The 22,631-nt window shown below is 38.1% G+C and overlaps 1 protein-coding gene across 2 annotated transcripts; it reads left to right on the top strand.

The window, feature by feature from the left end:
• Positions 1-2,755: 2,755 nt before the first annotated feature.
• Positions 2,756-21,421, top strand: gramd1c (GRAM domain containing 1c). 2 transcript variants are annotated; one of them, XM_017717286.2, is made up of 18 exons: positions 2,756-2,878; positions 4,038-4,141; positions 4,639-4,786; positions 4,870-4,970; positions 5,072-5,167; positions 6,264-6,344; positions 9,184-9,308; positions 9,943-10,099; positions 10,648-10,807; positions 11,219-11,362; positions 12,434-12,552; positions 12,682-12,824; positions 14,386-14,489; positions 17,315-17,482; positions 17,987-18,053; positions 18,365-18,484; positions 18,957-19,062; positions 19,805-21,421. In XM_017717286.2, exons 2-18 carry the CDS (start codon positions 4,049-4,051, stop codon positions 19,871-19,873), a joined length of 2,001 nt encoding a protein of 666 aa, XP_017572775.1. In that variant the 5' UTR covers positions 2,756-2,878; positions 4,038-4,048; the 3' UTR covers positions 19,874-21,421. The 2 variants fall into 2 exon arrangements, with proteins under 2 accessions (XP_017572775.1, XP_017572767.1); XM_017717278.2 differs by lacking the exon at positions 2,756-2,878 and adding an exon at positions 2,946-3,008.
• The last annotated feature ends 1,210 nt before the right edge of the window (positions 21,422-22,631 follow it).

Below are 22,631 nucleotides of genomic sequence, written 5' to 3'. Positions count from 1 at the left end.
CTGCACTGCGTTCAAGCTACAACTAGAAAATCCTCAACTAGAAACTCAACAAGCTTCTTGAGACCCTTAACCAGCATCCCTCACTACACTGCCTCTGCACTAAACACCATCACCCTTTTCTTTTAAATAAAGCTAGTACACTACACCATGATCCTTGTCTTTGATAATAAAACCAGATAATATTCCATTTCTGCTTGTTATATATAATTAATACCAGTGACGTGATGGTTATGTTGAGAAAGGCTACTTCAGGAAATCATCAGGTTCTCCAGAAGGAATGATATGTTATGCACCTTAAAATAAAGGGTATAATATGTGAAAAAACATCATTATACTTTAATCCATTGAAATAATATTTTCTCAGTTGTATTGAATCCACACACCTCATCTCCATCTTGTTCTGATCTGAAACATTAGATTAGGAAAAGTAAAAATATGTACTTTTCACCTAGAAAAACTTATTTAAGGTACACAATTGGACCCTGTTGTACCTATGAGGGAACATTTACATCGCTTGTACCCTGATAAAAAAAAATTAACTGCACAAAACCATTATTTCTAACATTGTCGGGTGGCCCACATCGTGCAATCTCATAAGTGTCCAGTAGAGACTGCCACAACCCATTATACACCCATCAGCTTATAACAGGACAGAAACTAGTTCTACTTTATGCTGAATGTTATCACAATTGGGGATTATCAGGGTCGGGTCCTTTATAAACACAATGTTAGTTTCACCTGATCAAGAACAGGAAATGTAACTGAAATCATGAGCGTTAGAAATTTTCTCAGCTAATTTTAATTAAAGTGCTCCAGTGGTCTCTGTCTCTTACCACTGAATTTCATTATCCACAGCTGGTTAAGCAAGGTTGTTTGTGGAGATTTTAATGAATTTGAATGATATATGAATTCATGATATCACATACTACACATATAAAAAGGTGGTTCTTCAAAGGTTCTTTGGTAAAGGTAATGGTTCTATTTAGAACCATGTCTTCTGTATAGAACCATTTGCAAGCTGAATAGTTCTTTGAATAGTGAAATGGTTTTTCAGGTTGATGGAGGGTGTGTTTATGGCTCTGTATATAACCTTTTTGAAAATGAAGAGTTGCTAAGAGAGTGCTATTGTTACTATGTCAAGCTTGTAACGATAGAAGAACTAGGCAGTGAACACAGGAGAAGGAAAAACATACTTTACTTTTAATGTAAATCAATGTAACCAGACTTTTTTCAAGTAATTTTGGGTCATTTCCTTTGGTCCATTCATGATGACATCTATACACAAGTGGTTAGTGTAGCATATGTGGTTGGTATAATCTAATGGGTAACAGCCTCTGCCTTCTGCACTGTAGACTGGGGTTCAATCTGGGCAAGCACTCTGCGCTGTGCCAATAATAGTCCTAAGGGCTGCTAACACCACCACCAAAAATTTCCACAGACACTCTCCAAAATCTTTAGAGAACAGTGGAAGCTATTACAGCTGAAAAGAGGGGACAAACTCCATATTAATGCCTATGGTTTTAGAATGGATGTCATAAAAACTCCTGTAGGTGTGATGTGTAATGTATAATGTGTAGGTGTCCCAATACGTTTGTCTGTGTAGTGTATATTGAAATATATGACTGACCCGTTATAATATATGCACATGGCCATGAATCAGATTTCCATATGGAGACTGGGCCTTTGCAGTTCTGGTAAGATTTTAAAGGCTGATGAAATAACAGTAATGATGCCAGTTTATTTCTGTATGTGTGACTCAAGTGTCAGCGATGCTGTTGCGTTGCTGAACTGGATCTGCTACTTTTCCTCCACCTGTGCTCTGGAATCCTGTGTCTCAAGTTTTTTATCCTGATACTTCTGCAGATAAAATTGCTGATGTCATATCTCACATTATCTTTTGGATTTTACTACTTTGAATCTGTATCTGTAATGAGGTCTGATTAATATCATTGACTGTTAAAGGAAAAATTCACTGATCAACCAAATGTACACAATTTTTTACTTACCCTAAACATTTAAAAAACATGGTTGTAGTTTGGTTTAGTAAAGCCAAAGAGCCATTTCATGCTTAAATGGCTCTTGGGTGAAATGGTTCTTCAGATTGATGGAGATGTACTGTAGGTAGTTTTGAAAGTGGTTCTGTTTAGCACCAAAAAGGGTTCTGTAACAATAGAAGAACCCTTTTCAAAAAAGTTCCATAAAGAATCTACTACAGCATATTCTCCATCAGTCTGAGGCAAAGGGTTCATTAAATATTTATGGTATTATATGGAACCATTTTCTATACTACACTCTCAGAAGAAAAGGTTGTAAACTGTCACAGGGGCAGTAACCTTCTTGTCACTGGGGTGGTACCCTCAAGGATACATCTTAAGTACTTTTAGTCAGGGAACCTAACTGTACCATAATCCACTGAAATATTTTCTAAGCTGTACTGACTCCACACATCCCATCTCATCTCCAGGTGTTTTATTTTATTGTTCTGTTTTAAGACATTAAGTTATGAAAAGGCAGAAATATGTACTTGTAACCTGGAAACATATTTAAGATGCATAGTTGGACCTTAAAAACATTGTACCTGCATAGAACCTGTATTTCTAGAAGTGTAAATACCACTGAAGAACCATCTTTTGAAAGTGTGTAACAGCAGTAAAAAAAGTGAGGTGGACCAAACAAACAGAGGGTTTTTTGTGTTTGTTTTTTGGAAGGGTGTTTGACTGTTTGGCTCCACCCCTTTCTGATCTGTTTTGCATATTCATGTGTGAAACATACTCTCTGTCCTCTCCAGTGGTGAATGGTATGTTCCCTCTGGATGAACTTGGAGCTGTTGCCAGATAAGGAGACACCTCCACCACAGCAGCACTGTAGCACTGTGAAAGTAGGTGATTTCTTTAAACATTTCTTACTTGAGAATTACACTTGAAGCAACACTTTTCTGTAGCTCTTCTTATAGATGTGCTGGAATTAGTCTGCACAGGAAGTGGAGGTGTTGAAGGGAGCGTTCACAGGTATGAGCACATCAGCTTTAACATATAATTACAGTTGTTTTTTTAGGGGTTTCCTCTGATAAGAACCTGGCAAAAAATATATATGAAAAGCCAATGTGAAGATATTTTATTGCAAGTAATTGTCAAGCATTGTTTTGGTCCATTTATCATTAAATACTGTGTTCTAATGATGCAGAAAACTTAAAATTACTATAAAAAATTGGAGATACATGTTTTTCTTGGGACAGCGAAGAAGTGTGTGTGTGTGTGTGTATGCGTGTGTGTGTGCATGTGTGTGTGTGTGCATGTGTGTGTGTGTGTGTATAAAACAGCTAAAGATGTGCAATACTGTACAGGTTCATGTAGAATAGATATCAGGTAATAGTTTTAGGCAGTTTAACTAACATGTAACTATTAATTGTACTGCACAAGATAGAAAGATAGATAGATAGATAGATAGATAGATAGATAGATAGATAGATAGATAGATAGATAGATAGATAGATAGATAGACAGACAGACAGACAGGTAAGTAGATGTGTTAATTCCTTTATGTTATGATGGTGGCAGCATCTGTGCAAACCTCTAATTGTGCAGTTATTTCATTACAATCTTAATATTTTATCTTTACAATGTTTTTCTTTGGGATTTTGCAACTAACACATTAAGTGCTATATAAATAAAGATGTATTATTATATTAATATTAATGTTATTAAATTAGAAAATCATGTTCCTCAGTGCTGTTATCATTAGATAGGCTCTCTGACTCATCTATGCCTGGCCTTTGTGCCTGGCTGAGCTTTCTTTAGGTGTCAACCCCAGCTGGGGTTCTGAAGTCACTTCACAGAGCAGGATAAGCCAGTTTTTCGTGTTTCTTGTTAACTCTTTGTCTTAATGGCTGTGTTTACCTTCTTTGGCTATGAATAGCCACTCTCTGCATAGCTTAAGGCACCGTCATAATGAATTTATAAAGCAGAATGAGTTACCTCATCTTCTCAGCTTTGCTGATGGTCTTTTGAAGCTGTTGTGGCTCTGGCTCTTTTACGCAGGCAAGACAAAGATGACCAATGCAGCAAAGTCAGTGGTGGGCAGTGATGTGACTGAGGAGAGCAGTCTAGCTGGAGAGGCCAAGCTGAACTCCAAGGAACAAGAGGTGAACAAATGGGTTTTGACTTCACTGATGATATAGACTGAAACAGCACTCCTGGCTTTCGCTCTGCATTTTACATCTTTTATACCAGTTGATCTAAATACATATAGTGTATGAATCAGTATAAACTTTGCTTTTATCAGTGTAAGCAGTATAGTACATGTAGATAAAGGATTACAGACAGTTAACTCTTGAAGCAACACTGTTTAGTAGTGTAGCCTTTTCATTGGAACAAATTACTTGTATGTTTTTGCTGCCCTCTTGTGAACATTGAACATAGCTGCAGCTTCATTCTTCCTGTAAAGAGTGTAATGTTTTTGCCATTCAACATCTAGAGAATGTATTTCTCACTCAGACTTTATTGACTTTATGTATTGTTTCCAATTTTAAATACTACTGGTGGTTATTAGGAACAGCACTAGCAGTTATATGGGGTCTATTATTACAATGTCAAGGTTCTGTTGCTATCTAGAACTAAATTTTCATTTTGAGATATTCAGGGGGCCCAAGAGGTTAATGAGGATGTCCCAGACCCCACCCGGACTCCCTGTATAGGATCACCTCAATCACCGACCAGCTACAAACAGAGGAGCGAGGAGTTCAGGAAGACTTTCAAAGAACTGGCTGAATTGGAGAGACTGATAGTAGGTGAGAGAGGGTGAAAGAGACTGAGAGAGAGATATGCTAAATGTCTTTAGGCCTGCATCTTTGAGATTTGTGTTTTTCCCCAGATTACAACTGCGCTCTGCAGAAGGACATTCTGTTGCAAGGCCGCATCTACCTCACAGAGAACTGGCTCTGTTTCTACAGTAATGTCTTCTGGGGAACAAAAGTAAGAGCACACAGTCTGTATGAATGCATACAGTTTGTTATGTTGTTTGGAGAATTGATACAGGGTTGCTACTGATTCTATTTTGGTCAATTTTAATGCAGATAATGTTAAATATGAGAGATATTGCATCCATGTCAAGAGAGAAAACAGTCCGACTGATACCAAACGCCATTCAGGTCTACTCCAATACAGAAAAGGTAACAAGCACTATTTTATCTTTTGTTATCTATGATTAGCCTTGATTAAACCACTAAAATACTTTAAATAATTCTCTTGTACATTTATTATATATAATCATATAATTTATCTGTTATTTATATTATCAATGAGCTATGGCAAAAGTATGTGGACACTGACCAACAGATGTATGTAAGTGTGTTGGACATCCCATTTCAAAACCATGGCCATTAATATAGAGTTGCCCCCAACCCCAACCACTCCCCCCCTTGTGGCCACAACAGACTCCGCTCCTCTGGGAAGGCAATCCATAAGATTTTGGAGTGTTGCAGCATTGATATTACACTTCACTGGAACTAAGGGGCCCAAACCTGAAAAACAGCCCCAGATCATTATGCCTCCTCCACCAAAGCGCTACAAATTCCAGTAGGTAGCATTCTCCTGGCAGCTGCCAAACCTAAATTTGTCCATTAGACTGGCCTGATTTATCACTTCAGAGAACGGTTCTCTCCAGAGAACTGCTACAGAGTCTAGTGGTTGCATGCTTTACACCATTCAAGCAGACTCTTGGTAATACGCATAGAGATCTTGAGGCATGTCTGCAGCTGTTCAACCATCGAAACCCAGTTAATGATGCTCCTTATGCACTGTTGTTGTGCTGATGTTGCTTTCAGAGGTAGTTTGGAACTTTATACTGATGCAACAGAGGATATGCCATTTTTACACTCACTGCCCACGCCCTAAGTTTGTATGGTCTACTGCTTTGTGACTGAGCTGTTGTTGCTCCTTGATGCTTCCATTTCAAAATAAAAGCACTTACAGTCGACCATGGCAGTTCTAACAGGGCTGAAAACTGACTTATGGCAAAGGTAGCATTCGTTAGAATGTCCTTTAAAGTCACTGACCTCTTCAGTACAATCCATACTACTGTCTAAGGAAATTGCAAGTCTATGTGCTTGATTTTATACATCTGTTAGCAATGGGTGTGCCTGAAACATGTGAACTCAATGATTAGGAGTGATACTTTTGGCCATATAGTGTATTATTGTATATTGTAACTGGTACAATATGAAATTATTTGGTAACATCAGATTAACATAGTGTCTACTCCCCTAGCTGTTCTTCACATCATTTTCTGCAAGGGAGAAAAGTTACCAGACCATTTTTCGTCTATGGCAGAATATACTGATGGACAAGGTAGGCCTGAGAAATTTTACTACTGTTCCTTTTATGTTGTTTTTTTTTCACATTGGTTTTTGTGAAGCTTACTTTCAATTTGTGGATATCTATTGACTGGGGAGTGAGAGGCTTGGTTTTTGAAACTTTAACACACTGAATTTTAAAAACGGAATCAACCCCTTTATGTAAAAAACAATGTAAGGCCCTTTATCCCTTATCAGAATGAGTTCTAAAGAATGCAGCACAGTGGTGATTTCTTGCTTCAAATACATCTGATTTACCAAGTTTTGTTTGAGTGTTTGAGCAAGGAAATCCCCAAACTGTGCTGGACTCTGGACCTACCTACCTCTGACCTAGACTGTCCAGTGCAAACTAAACCTAGAAAATAATTTTTAAATCTAAAGCAGAGCTGGGCAATGTGACAATATTTATTGTTATAGTAAAAAATTACATCACAACATGTCACAATATGCTCTTCTGTGTAAACGTCGTTTCTGAGTGACAGTTGTTAGTACTTAAAACAAATTAGTCCTGATTTAGTGCAGTACAGAGTGTAAAATGTTGAATATAAATACCTGAATTCATAGTTTGCGATAGTATATTTAAAATGTGGGTTTGTCTAACTTATCAGGTATCAGGATATACTTTTTATTTTGTATATCGCACAAATTTTCTTGAAGTATAGTGATATGACATTTTGCCACGTCACCCACCTCTAGCCGAAACATTTGTATTAATGTTGCAACCTACCACATGAGCTTCTAAGTGCACTTTTTAATAAGGATCTGGTGCAGGCTGCACATAAAACTGCACCTGAATGTAAAATTCAGTGACCTCACTGGGTGTGGCTTTCTACTTTGCATGAGAGTAGAGCGTCCTTTCAGAAAAATGTCCCTCCCTTGAACAATGTGAACCATGGGAGGCAGAAACTCTGTTCCAGGTAGTGTGGTTAACAATTACATTTTTTGAAATAAAAGTCATTTTATTTCTATTCATCTGCTTTACCACAGTAAGTCAACTTGTCTGCTTCACAATTCTGAGTTAATTTAAATGCAAAAGGCAAATAAACTAAACATGAATTTAATGAATATATATTTTACTGGTTGAACAATAAATTGGTTGTTTTTTTAACAGTCCAGCAAACAAATAAATGATTAAAGACATTTATATAAAAACATAAAAATACATATAATTTTTAAAACAAATTTAGTGATATTTCTAAGTGTATATTTGTGATGACTGAGCTACTAGTCATATCCAGTGAAAGTCGGCAGAGTTGTCTGCCGGAATACGGGTGGGGAAAATAATATTGCTACAGAACGCAACAACTTCCTGATCGCCGTGCCAACTGGGCTTTACCTGTAGTGACAGCTCACGGGTTACTTTATTTCACTGAAGGCTATCGACAGGTAGGAGACACCTTGTTGTAAGTACGACAAAATAAGTCAGTCTTCATGTTATTTCGGCTAAAGCATACAGAAACTGGCCGTTGTTTTCAGTTTAAATCTTCTTATCCCTGCGTTGTCTTCAAATTGTATTGTTTTAGGCTGGATGTCTTTATTGTGGAGCCTGTGTTTGTGCGCCATATGGTCTAACTTAACTTAGGAGGGTGAAGTCAGCTTCTTATTTACCAGCTTCTTGTACGAATTTCCCCGTTCCTCCTTAAATGGTGAAGTAGTTAAGGTGGAACGGGAAAATTCGAACTAGAAACTGGCGTATAAGAAACTGTCTAAAGCCTCGTAGTTCTGTGGTCTGTTGGTTTGTTTGCGGCTGTTCCTTGTTAGCATAGCGTTCCTTATCTTTTTAGGAAAGCACCGTTTATGGTCTGGTTTTACTTCAGCTGAGACTCAGTCTGATGAAACACTCGGTCTATTTCTGGAGACTGAGGTTCACGTTTGTGCTGTACGTTTATGAAGCTCTTTAACGTGTGAGTAGTTGCTCGTTGTAGAAGCAAAATCTTACAAGACAGGATTTGTTTTGGAGCAGTTTGCTTTCTAGCAGTGGCGTTCATGGTCCGTAGGGGAGGATCAACCCACCTGCCTTCATAATCTTTATAACTCAGTTCACTTTGATATGAGAAAAGCTGATTAGATTATGTACGTGGAAGGTTGTGGTCATCAGATTGTCTAGTAGGAGTCAGTTGATGTGACTGGACATAGAGCATAGACAACTAACCCACACTATTGTGTCCAAAAGTATACAGACACTAACTAGCAGATGTGAAGTTTAAGGTGCACACAGTTTGGATAATTTCCTTTAAAAAGGCATTACCAGTAGATGAGCCTACGGTCAACATATCCAATGCCAAATGTCAACTAGAGGGGTATAAAGTTTCCTACATTGGGTTGTAGAGCAGTGCAACTGTGTTCTCTGGAGAGCTCCATCGAATATTTTTGGGATGAGTTGGAGTGTCCAGAACTAATAATCCAACATCCGTACCTGACGTCACCATTGCTCTTATGGCCGAATACAAACAGTTCCTCACAGTCTTCATAGAAGAGTAGAAACAGTTGTGGCAGTAAAGGCAGGGACAAACTCCATATAAGTACCCTTGATTTCAGAAGAAACTTTGGATGAGCAGGTGTCTACAAACTAAGATAAAAGATTAGCAGTGGGTCTCTGCGGCTTTACTCTGATTGCATCTCCACAGATGACTGCAAAGCAGGTTAGGGCTGTTTTTCCAGCATGAAGGTTTGACCTGGTAGATTATTAAAGGTGCATTGTGTTGGGCTGATCAGGTATCTGGTATGAACAACCAGTCAGAAGCCTTCTTCACACAGGTCACCTGGAGATGGGGAGATAGTGATTTATGCTGCTCAGCTGCTTCAGTTTATTTGGTTATTTGTTCTTTCCACAGCAGTTGACCAGGCAGGAGCTGTGGCAGATGGTCAAACAGCACTATGGCAATGATTTGGGCTTGAGCCATGAGGAGATGGAGAGTTTGCAGATGACCACAGACACAATTGCATATACGCAGACCAGGTAACACACACATACACACACACACGCACGCGTGCGTGTCAGAATGAACGTGCGTTTGCCACACACAGATACCAATGACCTGGCCATACCTGTGAAGTCTCATTGTTTACCTGCAAAGCTTGTTTTTTGACTTTGCTGCTGGATCATGCACATGAATGCACATTTCATAGGTTTCCCTGGTCTCAAAATCAAAACATTTAAAAAGTTTGGACAATACAGACCCATCAAATTAAAACCAAGAGTATATTGATTTTGCTCATATATTTGAATTGGCTAAAAAAGTGCTGAATGGAGATATGTGGCCTTTTGTGACTGACTTTTCTGTTGATTGTCTTAATGATGGCATAGTTGATTATTTTGATGCTTACAGAACACACTTCTGTATGTTTAATGCACAGTTTATTGCCTGAATTTAACATATATGAAACAATAATAAAACCTATAATGTGGCAATATGCCTGTGGAAAAGGTATACCCCTAAGTTCAGTCAAAGTTGGTTATTTATATTTTGTAAACACTTTAGATAAATATTGCCTTTTAAAAAAAATTATTTGTTTATTTTTTTACAGGTTTTAGATTTTGTAATCTAGTCAGAAGCAGTTACGCTGTTTTGTGAATGTACTTCTTGTTTCAGCCTAAACATAAAAGCAGAGGATCAAACTGGAAGGATGGAGAGACCTTCCACTCTACGTATTCCTCAGATTGAACAGACTTCATATGAGGCCTCCACGCCTCTGGGAGATGACACGCAGTCTTCAGTAGGACTACAGAGTACTCTCTCTGCAACTGGGGTACAGTACATTAAACATGTTCCTGTTTAAGATCTGATGAAGAGGGTTTAAAACTCTCTGATCACAACTTTGTATCCTAACCTCCACTTATAGAATGGATTGCCAAAGCTGCAAATTTTTTTTGTTAAAATTAATGTAACATTGCTGAGTCAAAAGAAAAAAACCCACTAGGATATGATGTGCATGAACTGTGGCAAGTCTCATGTAAAGCCAGAAATAATAATTTAAATGATCATGTCAGATTTGGCAGGCGTTTTTCAGGCCATGTCATATGTATTTAGGTATTGACATCACACACCAGACTCAGACAGCAGTTCTGTCTCTATGCTTGGGTCTCAAATGCAAAATCTGCATTATACTAATGAAGATCTTGCTTACGAAACAGACACAAAGCACAACCAATGTACAAATTATATTTTGCATGTTGTGTGCAATTACACACTTCCACCAGAGAGGAAATCTCCAAAAATGCACAATACACTATTGACACAAGGTTAAAGATGGTGCAGATAGGGATTGTGTATTTACTGTAATTGCACGTCCTACAGGAGGACACACGGAGTACGACATCTCGTCAACGTAGTCCTGACCTCTCCCTAGAGCGCTTCAGCCATGAACGAGTGTCCAAGCGCTCTTCCCTCTCCTTGGACCTGAATGCCAATGAAGACAGACTCACAGAAAATAGTTTATCTGACAGCATGGAGGAAGGTGATGCACTGTATATATGTGTTAATAATGAGATACTTGATCGTTTATTTATTTGTTTTTCATTTATTATTAATTCCAATGATTGTCTTTTACAGTGTGCCCTCAAAAAATAACAGCAAAGTGCCACAAAGTTACTTTATTCAGTTCACCTACATTTTCTCTCAAAAGAATGTAGCTAGCTAAAATGCAGACATTCAACTCACTTACTTAACTGAATGTTATTATATATTGAAAACACAAAATAACTTGGCTTCTGAATTTATTCATCTTTGAATTGGATGTTTGGTTCATTGAAATGGTCGGTTCAGGAGAATTGAATGACAAAACTGTATCAATATCAATTTATGGTAATTTTTGTGTTCACACCGAGGCTGATGTGTGTTATTTTGTTGATTTGTTTTGACTTTGCAGTGGAGCGTGATTGTGTGTCCCATGTGTCTCAAGGAAGGATGTTTGTGAACAGGGTGTTCCGAATCAACGCAGAGAAAATGTTTGAGCTGCTTTTTACTGATTCCTATTTTTTCCGGAGGTTTATGGATGCCAGGAAGTTCACAGGTAAAAATGACCTTCATTTGTATTTAATTACAATTCCCTTTTAATTTACTATCTCAGCAGGACTTTTTTTTTTTTTTGCTTCTGAGAAAAAGTTGTGGGCTACGTAAATGGAAATTGTCTGTAATATTTTTTCGTCAGTATTACCAGTCAACATTTTTTCTCCCGGGAAAAATACTATTTGTAAGCATAAATTTAGTGTTACATGACAGATATCCCTCACATTCTTCTTACAACAAATGTAAATGAAACAGCATGGTGGAGAGGTGCACTGCTAGAAATAAAGGTTCTGTGCCAGTAGTTTTTTTTTGTTTGTTTGTTTTGTTCATCAAGGTACAAACTATGTAAATGTCTCTTCAAAGGTACAACAGTGGTTTTCAGACCCAATTGTGTACCTTCAATAATCCCTGTGATGTAGCCTTGAGGGTGCATTTTAAAGGGAATGCTACCATTTCATAGCTTTTATTTTTATGTCCAGAAAAGGCTACAGCCTTTCAAACAAAAAGTGCTCCCACAGCTTCATATGGCAGGAATAACAGCATCACGTGCATAATGGTTCAGATAGAAAAAGGGAAAGTCAGGGAAGCCAAATGTACAAAATGCAGAGAATTTGAGATAAAATGATGTAATTACAGCATAATTCATACAGTCAAAATTATTTTGGATTTTTTTGCATTGTATCATTGGTTATTTGTACAGACAGTGGAAACATAGCTGCTGTTAGGATAGGTGGGATGTAGTTTTTTGCTGTGTGCAGGTTTGTCGCTGTCATTTCCAACCTGTCTAGTTAGGATTTGCTGCACCAACACAGTGAACCCCAGTAATTGGAACTTCAAGAGTAGTGACTCCAAACAAAACTTGCTACATTTTTCTGTACAGCTTATCTGATCCTGAAACAGTTGATATGAAAGAATACACTTTGTGCAAATAAGGGCGGATCAATTATCCAAACAAAAATTCCAAATTCCAAAATGTGAAAACTGCTTTTATTTATTTTGTCATTTTTTCTTCATATGTAGTTAAACATTTCCATATTAAATGCATTAGTAACTGCTGTATTTCTTTACTTGGCAGGTGTGATGTCTTCTTCTTGGCAGAGGGACACCTCTGGCTCTATGAAGAGGAGTCTGAATTACACCATCACGATCACCAACCCACTAGTGGGAAAATTTTCAACAGCCACAGAAAATCAGGTAGGGCTGCTTTCTATTTCTCTTTTTTCCTGTGTGCTTTGGGGAGTTGTGCCTGGCAGTATTAGTGAAACTCCTCATTCCCTGTGTGTATGTCATTTTAACAAACACCACCCACTGTTAATTTTTCAGACTTTATATAAGGAGTCTAGGCAGGGACATTACTACATAGTGGATGCTGAAGTCTACACACATGACGTTCCGTACCATGACTACTTTTACACTCTCAATCGCTACTGCATTATCCGCAACTCCAAGCGCAAGTGTAGGCTTAGGTAAGTATGTTATGTTTCTCAGTATTCCCTGTTATGCACTCGGCTCAACTGATATATCGCATGAATAGAATCGGCTGATATTAAGGTGCCACAGGTATTCTGTTTTTATAAGGCACCAACATTTTTTCAGGCTTTTTGTCATTCCAGTTTATAGCCCTTAAATGGCATTTTGCATGCATTCATATTAGCCATGCAAGTACTGTTAAAGAGAAAGTGATGTCCACTGCATGAATGGCCAATGGCTTCTTCTTTTCTGAATCATATACAAAATACGATACTGTGCAAACTTCCGAGGCCACCTTTCTTATATTTTATTTTCAGTCAATAGAGCCATTAAGTACAAGTTATTTATTTTTATGAAATGTATCTGATATTAGAAAATATACCTACATAAAGAAGGTGAAAGCCAAAGGGAAACAAATTTAAAAAAAAAGTTTCCAAAGCTACAGTTCAAAACATAAGATACAGAGTAAAAGAAACAACTGTGCAAGACCTGGTGGGCCACCAAAACTGACACCATCATATAGGCAGTAATTAAAAGCTTTCTTCTTAGAGAGAGAGAGGAAATCGAGCTCCACTCTTGCTTCAGATCTAAAAAATCCACGGTTGTTTCTGTCCATCTGTTCACTGTGACAAGACAACTCAACACAAAGTCTGAAAGGATGTGTAGCTGTCAAGAATTTGTTACCAAGAAAAGGAAATGGACAAAAAAGAGCATTTGCTGTCAAACAAAGAAGCTGCTAGTGTTCTCTGAGCAATGGACTGACCACCCCAGAGTCCAGGCCTCAACATCACTGAATGTGTTTAGGATTACATGAATTGTGAAAAGCAGAAAATACAAACAACTTCTAAGACTGAACTTTGGTGGTGTGAAAAAATATCCGTGCAGATTTCTTCTGATAACAAATTTCTTGAAAAGGGTGAAAGCTGTAAAAGAAGTGGGCACATTAAGTACGGAAAGTATTTTTGTGTAATTTGGTGTAATTTGTGTAATCTATGTTTAATCTATGTGTGCTTTTTTTCTGAGACTAAAAATTGTATATAAATAAAACCTGGTCTCTGACCTTTGCGCAGCACGTATACACTCTTGCAAGCTTTGCTGAGGTTTTCCTCAGGGGAAAAAAAGTGACTACAATCTGCAGTCCGCTGCAAAAATGAACGTCACAGAAAATGTACTGCTTTTCCGGCCATGCTGCATCGCTTTTGTGCAGTAGCAGGTCAAGTTGGAGGGGCAGTTTTCTGCTGCTTCTTTCAGGCAATATGCCACTAGGACCACATACAAAATCTACTGCAATTCTCGTGAAGCGACAGAAGCTGATACATTGCTCAACTTTCCCAGTAAAGAATTGACTTCACCCATGAGCTCTACTTATACATTCCTGGGAATTTTATCAAGTAATTTGCTGTTATTCTTACTGGGATTTTGACTGTTCACATTTAACCCCTTAGGAAAACCTCATTCATTAGTGAGGTGCTTTGGATAGTTACTGTGTGAGCGTGCATGTGTGCGCACATTTTTAAGACCTGTTTTAAGCCTAAGCTACAAGTTTTTTTCCTGCAGGGTTTACACAGATGTGAAGTACAAGAAGCAGCCGTGGGGCTTTGTTAAGTCTTTCATCTCCAAGAACTCATGGAGTGGCCTGGAGGATTATTTCAGACACCTTGGTCAGTATCAGTTTTATAGTGTTTTTCTCTGCTTGGATATATTCCTCCTAGTTCTTGTCCCTCCATCTCCTTAACCAAGTCCCCAGAGTGATATGTCTTCTCTCTGTGTTATTATAAATTACTGCTGATGTATTTCCTCTTATAGCATGGCCTGCATTAATGCACACGCTGCTGGTCTGCAAATTCACATCCCTGTCCTGCTCTCTGGACAGTGCAGATGTCCTTAATGCTTGAGGCTGTTAATATAATTTAATACATCCAGCAGAGCTGAACAGGGATGGGACAGCTATCAGTTTTAATTATATACCAGTATAAAACCCAATAATGATCTTTTTCTAAATTTCAGTAATTCACCAAATAATGTACAGTTAAATTATTGTTTTTAAAAGTCATGGAGGTAGAAAACGACCTATTACTACTGCAAAACAAGCTCATATTTACATAGTGATAATCTGAATGATGAGCAGTAGTAGTTCTGGTGATAACATTATAATTATATGAATTGTTCTTATTCTTTTTGATATTGTGAAGAAATGTGAGAGGTGTGATTTGAAAAAAGGACTATTAAGATTATACTTAATACTATAGTGAAATGACAATATGTATTAGTGCTTCTTAAAATCCACCCTAAGGGTTGTATTTAATATTGTTTGTAGTGTTATAATACTTGAAGCACAGCACTGTATCCTTTTCATCAGTTTGACAGAATTTATGATTTTGTATCCTTTTTACATTTTCATCCCTCACTACAATACCCAATATGCACTGCTCAAGTATTTCAAATAACAACTGGAAAACCTCCACTGACGTAGAGGCTAAGAAATTCAGACTAGACATTTGGCTTCTGAGCAGTAATGTTAGCTAACTGCCATCCTTCTGCATTAGCTAGCTAGTAGAAACAAAACATTTCAAACAGCTTGTCCACATGTATAATGCCCATAGCGCTTGTAGTTTATTAAAAGTTCCCCCTACCTGCCAGATGCATGATTAGATGTAGTTGGTATAGTGTAGTGGGTAACACCTCTGCCTTCTACACTGTAGACTGGGGTTCAATACCTGCCTCGGTAAGCACTTTACACTATACCAATAAGAGTCCTTGGGCAAGACTCCCAAGACTACCTTACCTGTGTAAATTGATCAAATTGTAAGTCGCTCTAGATAAGAGCGTCTGCCAAATGCTGTACATTGTAAAATGTAAGAGTGTTTTCCTGGTCTATAAACAAGATCATCTCACTGTTTAGACAAATGTGGCACTACTGTAGGATGCAAGGAGGTGTGTTTACAGCAGCTGTAGCTGTAGTACATTTTTAATTTTGGCCAGAGGGCCCCTTTGAACATGTTCAGTATTTATACAGCACTGTAACCATGATAATTTTGGTCAGTTATGTCTTATATTATGATGGTAAATTTTCCTAGGGCATGCTCAGAACTGACAAACACCCACAGTCACTGTGGGTTTGGCCCAGTGACCACAAGCACAGAACAAGCTTGGTGTTTTCCTGACTGGCCAAGGCAGAGGGCTGGCCAGTAGCTTTTCTGCTGCGGATACAGAGCAGAGGTTAACGGAGAAGAGCTTAATTAAGATAATTGATCAGATCAAAGTGGCTCTAAATGACCATGAGTAGAATGTGCTGGTTCAGTATTGGCTGTCTGTTGAGAGACGAGGATAGGAAGCAGTCATGTTCATTTCCCGACGATAATGTTGGTCATGCAATTCTGAGTTAACAAACTACTACTAAGATTACTGCCCTTACCTTGTAATGGTCCTTATGTGATTTTTGGCAAAGCTACAATGCACACTTTTTTGCTATGTACATATAACTCCAAAGGAACAACTTAATTGAATATAAATGTAGTGGATTTATACCACAGTTAGTTCTGACCCTACAGTGTAGACTGGCCATGAGGCATTGCATGAGTACCAGTATCTCCCAGTATTGTCTCTCTCACTGTTTCTTCAAGTTATCACTTTGTATCTTATCAGTAAGCATGAAAACAGAAGACTGTTTTATAGAATTACTTTTCATTATGGCAAAATCATCATAATGCATTATGTATATTCTGGGCTGTCCCATAAGAGAGATGTAATAAAATGTTGCCAAGTACTTTGTTTTCTATATTACTGCATAAATAATTGATTTAAATTCAAGGGAGTGTCTGAAATTGTTATTTTTGTTAAGTATACTAGAGCATTCAGCTTTAAAAGTTATTAAATAAAAGTATTTGAGACTTCAGAATGACAGAATTAAGTTTTGCCTGGTCAAGTCAGACTGGTTTCTTAGCAGCGCATAAGCCCTGTGCTAAAGGTCATATACCATATATAGGACAAACAAAAGAACCGGATGCCTATTCACATCAATTCACTTCACCCCCTCCCCCATCACCCTGGATAGTAACAACGTCTTGTGCAGCAAGTCCCAGCAGCCAGCTAAACAGGCCCCTTACAAAACTGTTTTCCCTACAATGCATATTTAGGCTGAAAAGTCACAGCAGCCCAGCATCCACAAAAATGTTCACTTCAATAATTCATAATTAGTAAAGTTTGGTGAAACAGCCAGAAGTTCCCACAGTTGTGAATGGGACTATGAATGGTTTTTCTTGTCTGCATAAAGGGGGAATAAGTCCCCCTTCTCTTTCACCAAAACCTTGACAGAATCCCTGAAGCATTTTTACATGGCAGCTCTCGCTTCTTTAACCCTATGCTAAAATAACCACAAGCTAATATGTCTGCCTCAAGTTAGCAATACTTATGTTACAATGCAAAACAATACATGGCACTTTTACATCCCTGTCTAGTTCTTTTTCTAATTCTCTTTCTAATTCAGAGGCGGAGCTGCTTGAGGAGGAAGTGGAGTTGACCCAAGGTTCAGGCGATCCTGGAAAGGCTGGCTTGCGTAGAAGGCGGAGGACCTACAGTCGCACCCTGCAGGAGCATATGCGGCCTGGCAAGCAGTATGGTGTAGACACAGAGCAGCAGAGAGACAGCAGCATGGGTACGAGCTCGATGAACTTTGACCACATTTATGTGTGCTCATTTCTTGCATCTGGATTGTAACCTGATAAGCTTTTAACCACATGCATTTACACTTGGCAGTCAAATGCATCTTCTGTCATTCAGATTTACATTCGAGTGGTAATATGCAAATCAGCTCATACAGTGTTGACCCTCATTTTTCCTTAACACAGTGATGCTTACAAGAAGACAGCTGTTTAGAAGGATTAGCCTCATCAAGCACATGCATTGTAGTAAAATCAGAAATAACAACTATAAACTGATGCTCAAAATGCCTGAAACGACCAGGTGTAAATGGAGTATCAGTAACCTGCAACCTAAACACTGAAACCACTAGCAGTTTCCTCATTTGGTTCAGCAGTACACATTGATGATTTAAGCAAGTGCATCAATATATACCAAGCAAACATTTCTCACTGCAGTCAGTTTTTCTGTTTGTGTACATAGACTGCGTAACTAATAGTGACTTGGGTTCATTTTTCAGGTATAATGGACATGAAGAACACGCAGAAGTGGAACATCACCTCCATTATAGCTGGAATGAGTGTGATGTAAGTCATACCAAGAGGTGCATTTGTTTTAGAGTTTATAGAAGAGCTGGTTAAAAAGAGCTCAATCTTGGGCTGCCATGCTGGAAGAACAAAAAAAAGACTTTTTCAAAGAGTTAATAAGAGTATAAAACTACCTAGTATAGCATTTTGTCCTACCTAATCGTTGCACCCTCTTAGAAGTGCTGTGGACTGGCTGAACAGGCCCAGTGAAGATCTAGAAAGCTGATGTACTTTAGTGTAAACTTACAAAATCACGATATGGTTTATGTATGACTTTGTGGTTTTATTGATTTTATGGGTTTGTTTTTCAGTCTTTTGATTCTGACGGTGCTGAACCTTGGACTCTTTTTTAAGCTATGGGCCATGGAGGACGTGGCCCATCGCATGTACCTCACCACAAAGCAGCGTATGAGGGAGAGAGCTGAGGCAAAGTAAGGACTGCTGTTGGTTTCTTGGAATTATATTGTATGAATGCTGGAATGTTTAGAAATTCTTTTATTGGCTTGTTAAATTTAAGAATGTACTGCATGTGATTTTTAACCCTTTTTTTGCTCTGTAACATTTTACGTAATTAAATGTGTCATTGCTTTTGGAAAATAGAGAAAACGTTTTGAATTAATTGCTACATATTGTCAAAAAAGTTTTGCTTTTTTGTTTAGCTTTCAATGTAAATTAATCTAAAAAAATGTATTCTGCATCATTTGAACCATTTCTATTAGTATCTTTATAATAAAATTTAAACACTGTAAAGCAGACACAGGATTTTTCTGACAGTGTCTGTATACAATCCTACATCTCCATTCCACAATGTAATGATGCCTCCTGATTCGCTGTAGCATTACAAACCTTTCAAAATGTTTAAAGTCCTAAAAGAAGTACAACCTAAGTACTTTTGTTCTACAGTTTGGCACCTGACCTCGGCCCCAAGCAGACTGTGTTTCACAGGAGCCAGGAGGAGACACGCTTACTGAGGGCGGTGCTACAGGACTCCATTAACCTGCTGGAACAGGTGCGTTAGTGTGGCTCTACCACATTTCATCTGGAAGAGAATGCAAACAGCAGCACAACTTCAGATTCACCTGATTCCGTTTTCACTAGACCATAAAAACAATCCAGTTACAATATGCTGTATATGTTGTTAAATCTGTTCTTTTTTTCAAATTTTGACACAATTCAGTAATTGAGATTAGTCATTCAGAGTGGTTTGGTTTTTTTCCCCAGCTACTGTCAAATAATGTTTCACACATCAGGCAACATATTTATTTATGTAATTACTTTCTGTGAGGAGCCTTGAAGGTGCATTAAACTCTTGATGGTTCTGGTTCTCTACAATGGTGCATTTCACCACAAACTACGATAATTTAATCTTGAAAATTTAATGAAGTTCCCCTATAACACTGAAAACACCTGTTCTCTAAATTGTATAAGCTGGTCAATATAAATAGTCCAAAATGACTTGGAATAAAATCTCAAATAAAAAAGGTATGTATAATAAATTACTAATAGTATTTTTCTATCTTCCTTAACCAATTACCAATTATCGCCCTTATCTTCCTTACTAATTAACTGATTCTAATTCTAACAAAATGCAGCAACTATTGCTGCTGTACCCTCAGCAGGGGTGATTCTGTGTGCCCCCATGTGCTAGTATAAAATATCTCTCCTCTGATGTCTCTTTTTTTGCCGAAAGGTCTCTGGTGTGCTGGCTGTTTGTTTGTACTAGTCGTGATGGCTCCTGTTTCTCTCCACAGTTACGCAGCTCTCTGGTGGTGCTCCAGCAGAACTTCCAAGGTTACAACAAGACCTCCAACCAGTTATGAAAACCACAGTGCCTGGTGACCACTGGAGAACAGGGGGATCCGGCCCACAGGGTTTGCCCATGTAGAGGAGTGTTGCCATAGAAATGGTTGCTCCTGAGACTTCTCTCTGCCTTTGGGTGATATCACTCCAGGCCTTCTGTGTTGTGGTTACAGGTGGCTGAATGTTTTTAAGCTTCATGCGAGAGCTGATGGGCACAGGGAGCAATGCAGGCCCGTTGCCCCTGCGAGGCAACAGCTCGTTTGTTAAAGAGGAATTCCACAAGTTTTTCAAAATTTCTGCTTAATTTCATCTTTTTGAAATGTAAACAAAGTCATTCAGAGTGATTTGATGTGAAAAAATTTCATTGAAGAGAGAGGTACAGACACTGATTTCTTTGCAGTGGTGATGATGGGAACCAAGGGTCACAATGGCAGGAACACAGCCTTTCTGTTTACCAAAGTCACCGGTGAACGTACACATGCCTTCTGTATTTTTGTGGTGATGATTATGATAAATTGTGGTAAATCTGAAAAATGTGTTTTATGGGGACCATGTTGCCTTACACACTCCCTGCAAGTAAGGATAAAAAAAGGTTTAGGTTAAAACCTTATCACAAAACATTTGTAAAACCAGTCAGGGAATGTATTCAGACATCTGGTTCCTATCAGCACTACTTTTTAGAATGAAGCATTTCACATTAACCCACTTGTAATAGCCTTGTTTACCTCTCATCATTAACCCAAAATCAGTGGGATTCTCTTTTAAAGCCATACTTTAACTCACGGCTGATGGCATTTTTGATTGATTACAACTGCTTCTTAAAGTTGTTTACCTTCTTCAGTTTTGGCCTGTTGATTTGCACAGCTATTGTAAAGCATTTATCATGTTTAAGACACCACAAATTCTACTCAAGCCTCTGGCTGTGTCTCTTTGTGAGTAAGAAGCAATAATTATTGTAGAAAATATTCCGTTAAAACACTGCTAACCAGGGCATGACAAAGTGCTTGAAAAGTTTCCTTTACCATGTTGGTAAATCTGCCACTTGCTAAAAAGCAACTTCAGATGTTACCAGACATGTTAATGATTGCACCTTTGAATCCTTGACTTGAGCAGGACTGCTACTGAATGAATGCAAATTCTGCCTGGCTGTATGTTATTTTTAGTTTATGCAACGGTACCTTGACTGCAGTGTTTTTAAGCTTTTGACATATTTTATGTTCCTCTAAAGGGCTTTCTAAATGTACAGTAAAGATATTGGTTAATATATTGAATATTGAAGTGAGCCTGCAAGACTGTAGTTCATGATTTTTTATATAATGTTTACACTAAATAATTTGTGACTGTAGAGTAGCTCATAGGGACCACACTTTGAGCCTACTGGTGTAAAAGCGTATGCAGAGTGGTCATTTTAATTTTGAAGCAGATCTCAAAGGAGTGACCCCTGCCTTTTGTATACTTTCTCAGGAAATAGTTTTTTTTTCTCACTTTTTTCCCCCCCTATATGGGTATTTTTGCTGAAATGTGTCTATTTATAACTTGAATAAAAGCCCAATCATGTTTTTGTGAAACTGTTTATATTGCTTTGTGTGTTTGCTGTACGCAGCAAAAATAAACAGGTGTTTGTTCATTTAAATAAGTAACTGCTGTAGCTGTGGTGGCTTTGCTGCATGTTTTATGGGTGGTTCTCTAACACATTGTAGCAGAAGAGGAACCATCTTTCAATGTTGCCTCACATTAATTGCTGAAACAGCACCACAAAACAAGCTTAAAATCTGTGTGGCAAGAAGGAAGTCTTGTACACTGGGTGTTACTGAAAAGCTCTGATAGTTGCACTTCATAAAACAGGTGTGTGTCTGTGTCTTCAGCGTTGTAAAGCTGCAGTAAAACATCACCTCTGAATGTGAAAGCACTGGTCTGCGTTGACGTCAAAAGACTGAATAGGCAGGTTCCTTGTCAGTGTTGCCATATTGAGGGTAAATCCTCAGGAGATTTTAAATTTACCTTTTAAAACTGTCAAGGGAAAACAGACCTTGAGGCTACAATCACTTACTTGGGGCATGTTTTGTTGACATAGATTAAGCCTAGTCTTGAACTAAGCTGCAGTGTAAAGGATATAAATAATCTGTTTTGATCTATGTACTATGCTTAAAATCGTGTCTCGTAAATGGGCCCAAAAATAATAATTGTAAGAATTACAAAAAATGAATTGAGATTTACTTAATTGTTGGAAGTTCAGTGTAGTTATCAGTCAGTGTAATGCTGCACAGAGTGGATCACAGACAGCAGTGCTGCTGGGGTTTTTAAACAGCTCAGTGTCACTGCTGGATTGAGAATAGTCCACCAACCAAAAATATCCATCCAACAGTGTGCTGTGGCCAGAAACCGACCGCTGTTGAAGGACTAGAGGATGACTGTGAGCTATCATGTCTAATCTTACATCTACAAGGTGGACTAATCTAACAGGTTTGTCTAACACAGTGAGTGAACAGTGTTTAAAAATCCAGCAGTACTGCTGTGTCCGGTCCACTTGTACCAGCACAACACACACGAACACACCATCACCACGACAGTATCACTTTGTTATTGCTGGAAATCAATAACATGACCCACATAATACATACCCTATATATATATATATATATATATATATATATATATATATATATAATTTCCTTTCCATTCATGGTTGATAAAAAGAAGGTAGAAAGGGGTGAACAAAGTATGCAGAGAAACAGATGGACTCCAGACTGTAACTGAAGAACTACAAAGTGCTCCTAT

Source organism: Pygocentrus nattereri, chromosome 24 (assembly GCF_015220715.1).
Source record: "Pygocentrus nattereri isolate fPygNat1 chromosome 24, fPygNat1.pri, whole genome shotgun sequence".
In the NCBI taxonomy this organism is placed as follows: domain Eukaryota; kingdom Metazoa; phylum Chordata; class Actinopteri; order Characiformes; family Serrasalmidae; genus Pygocentrus; species Pygocentrus nattereri.
This window is presented reverse-complemented; position numbering and strand designations above follow the sequence as displayed.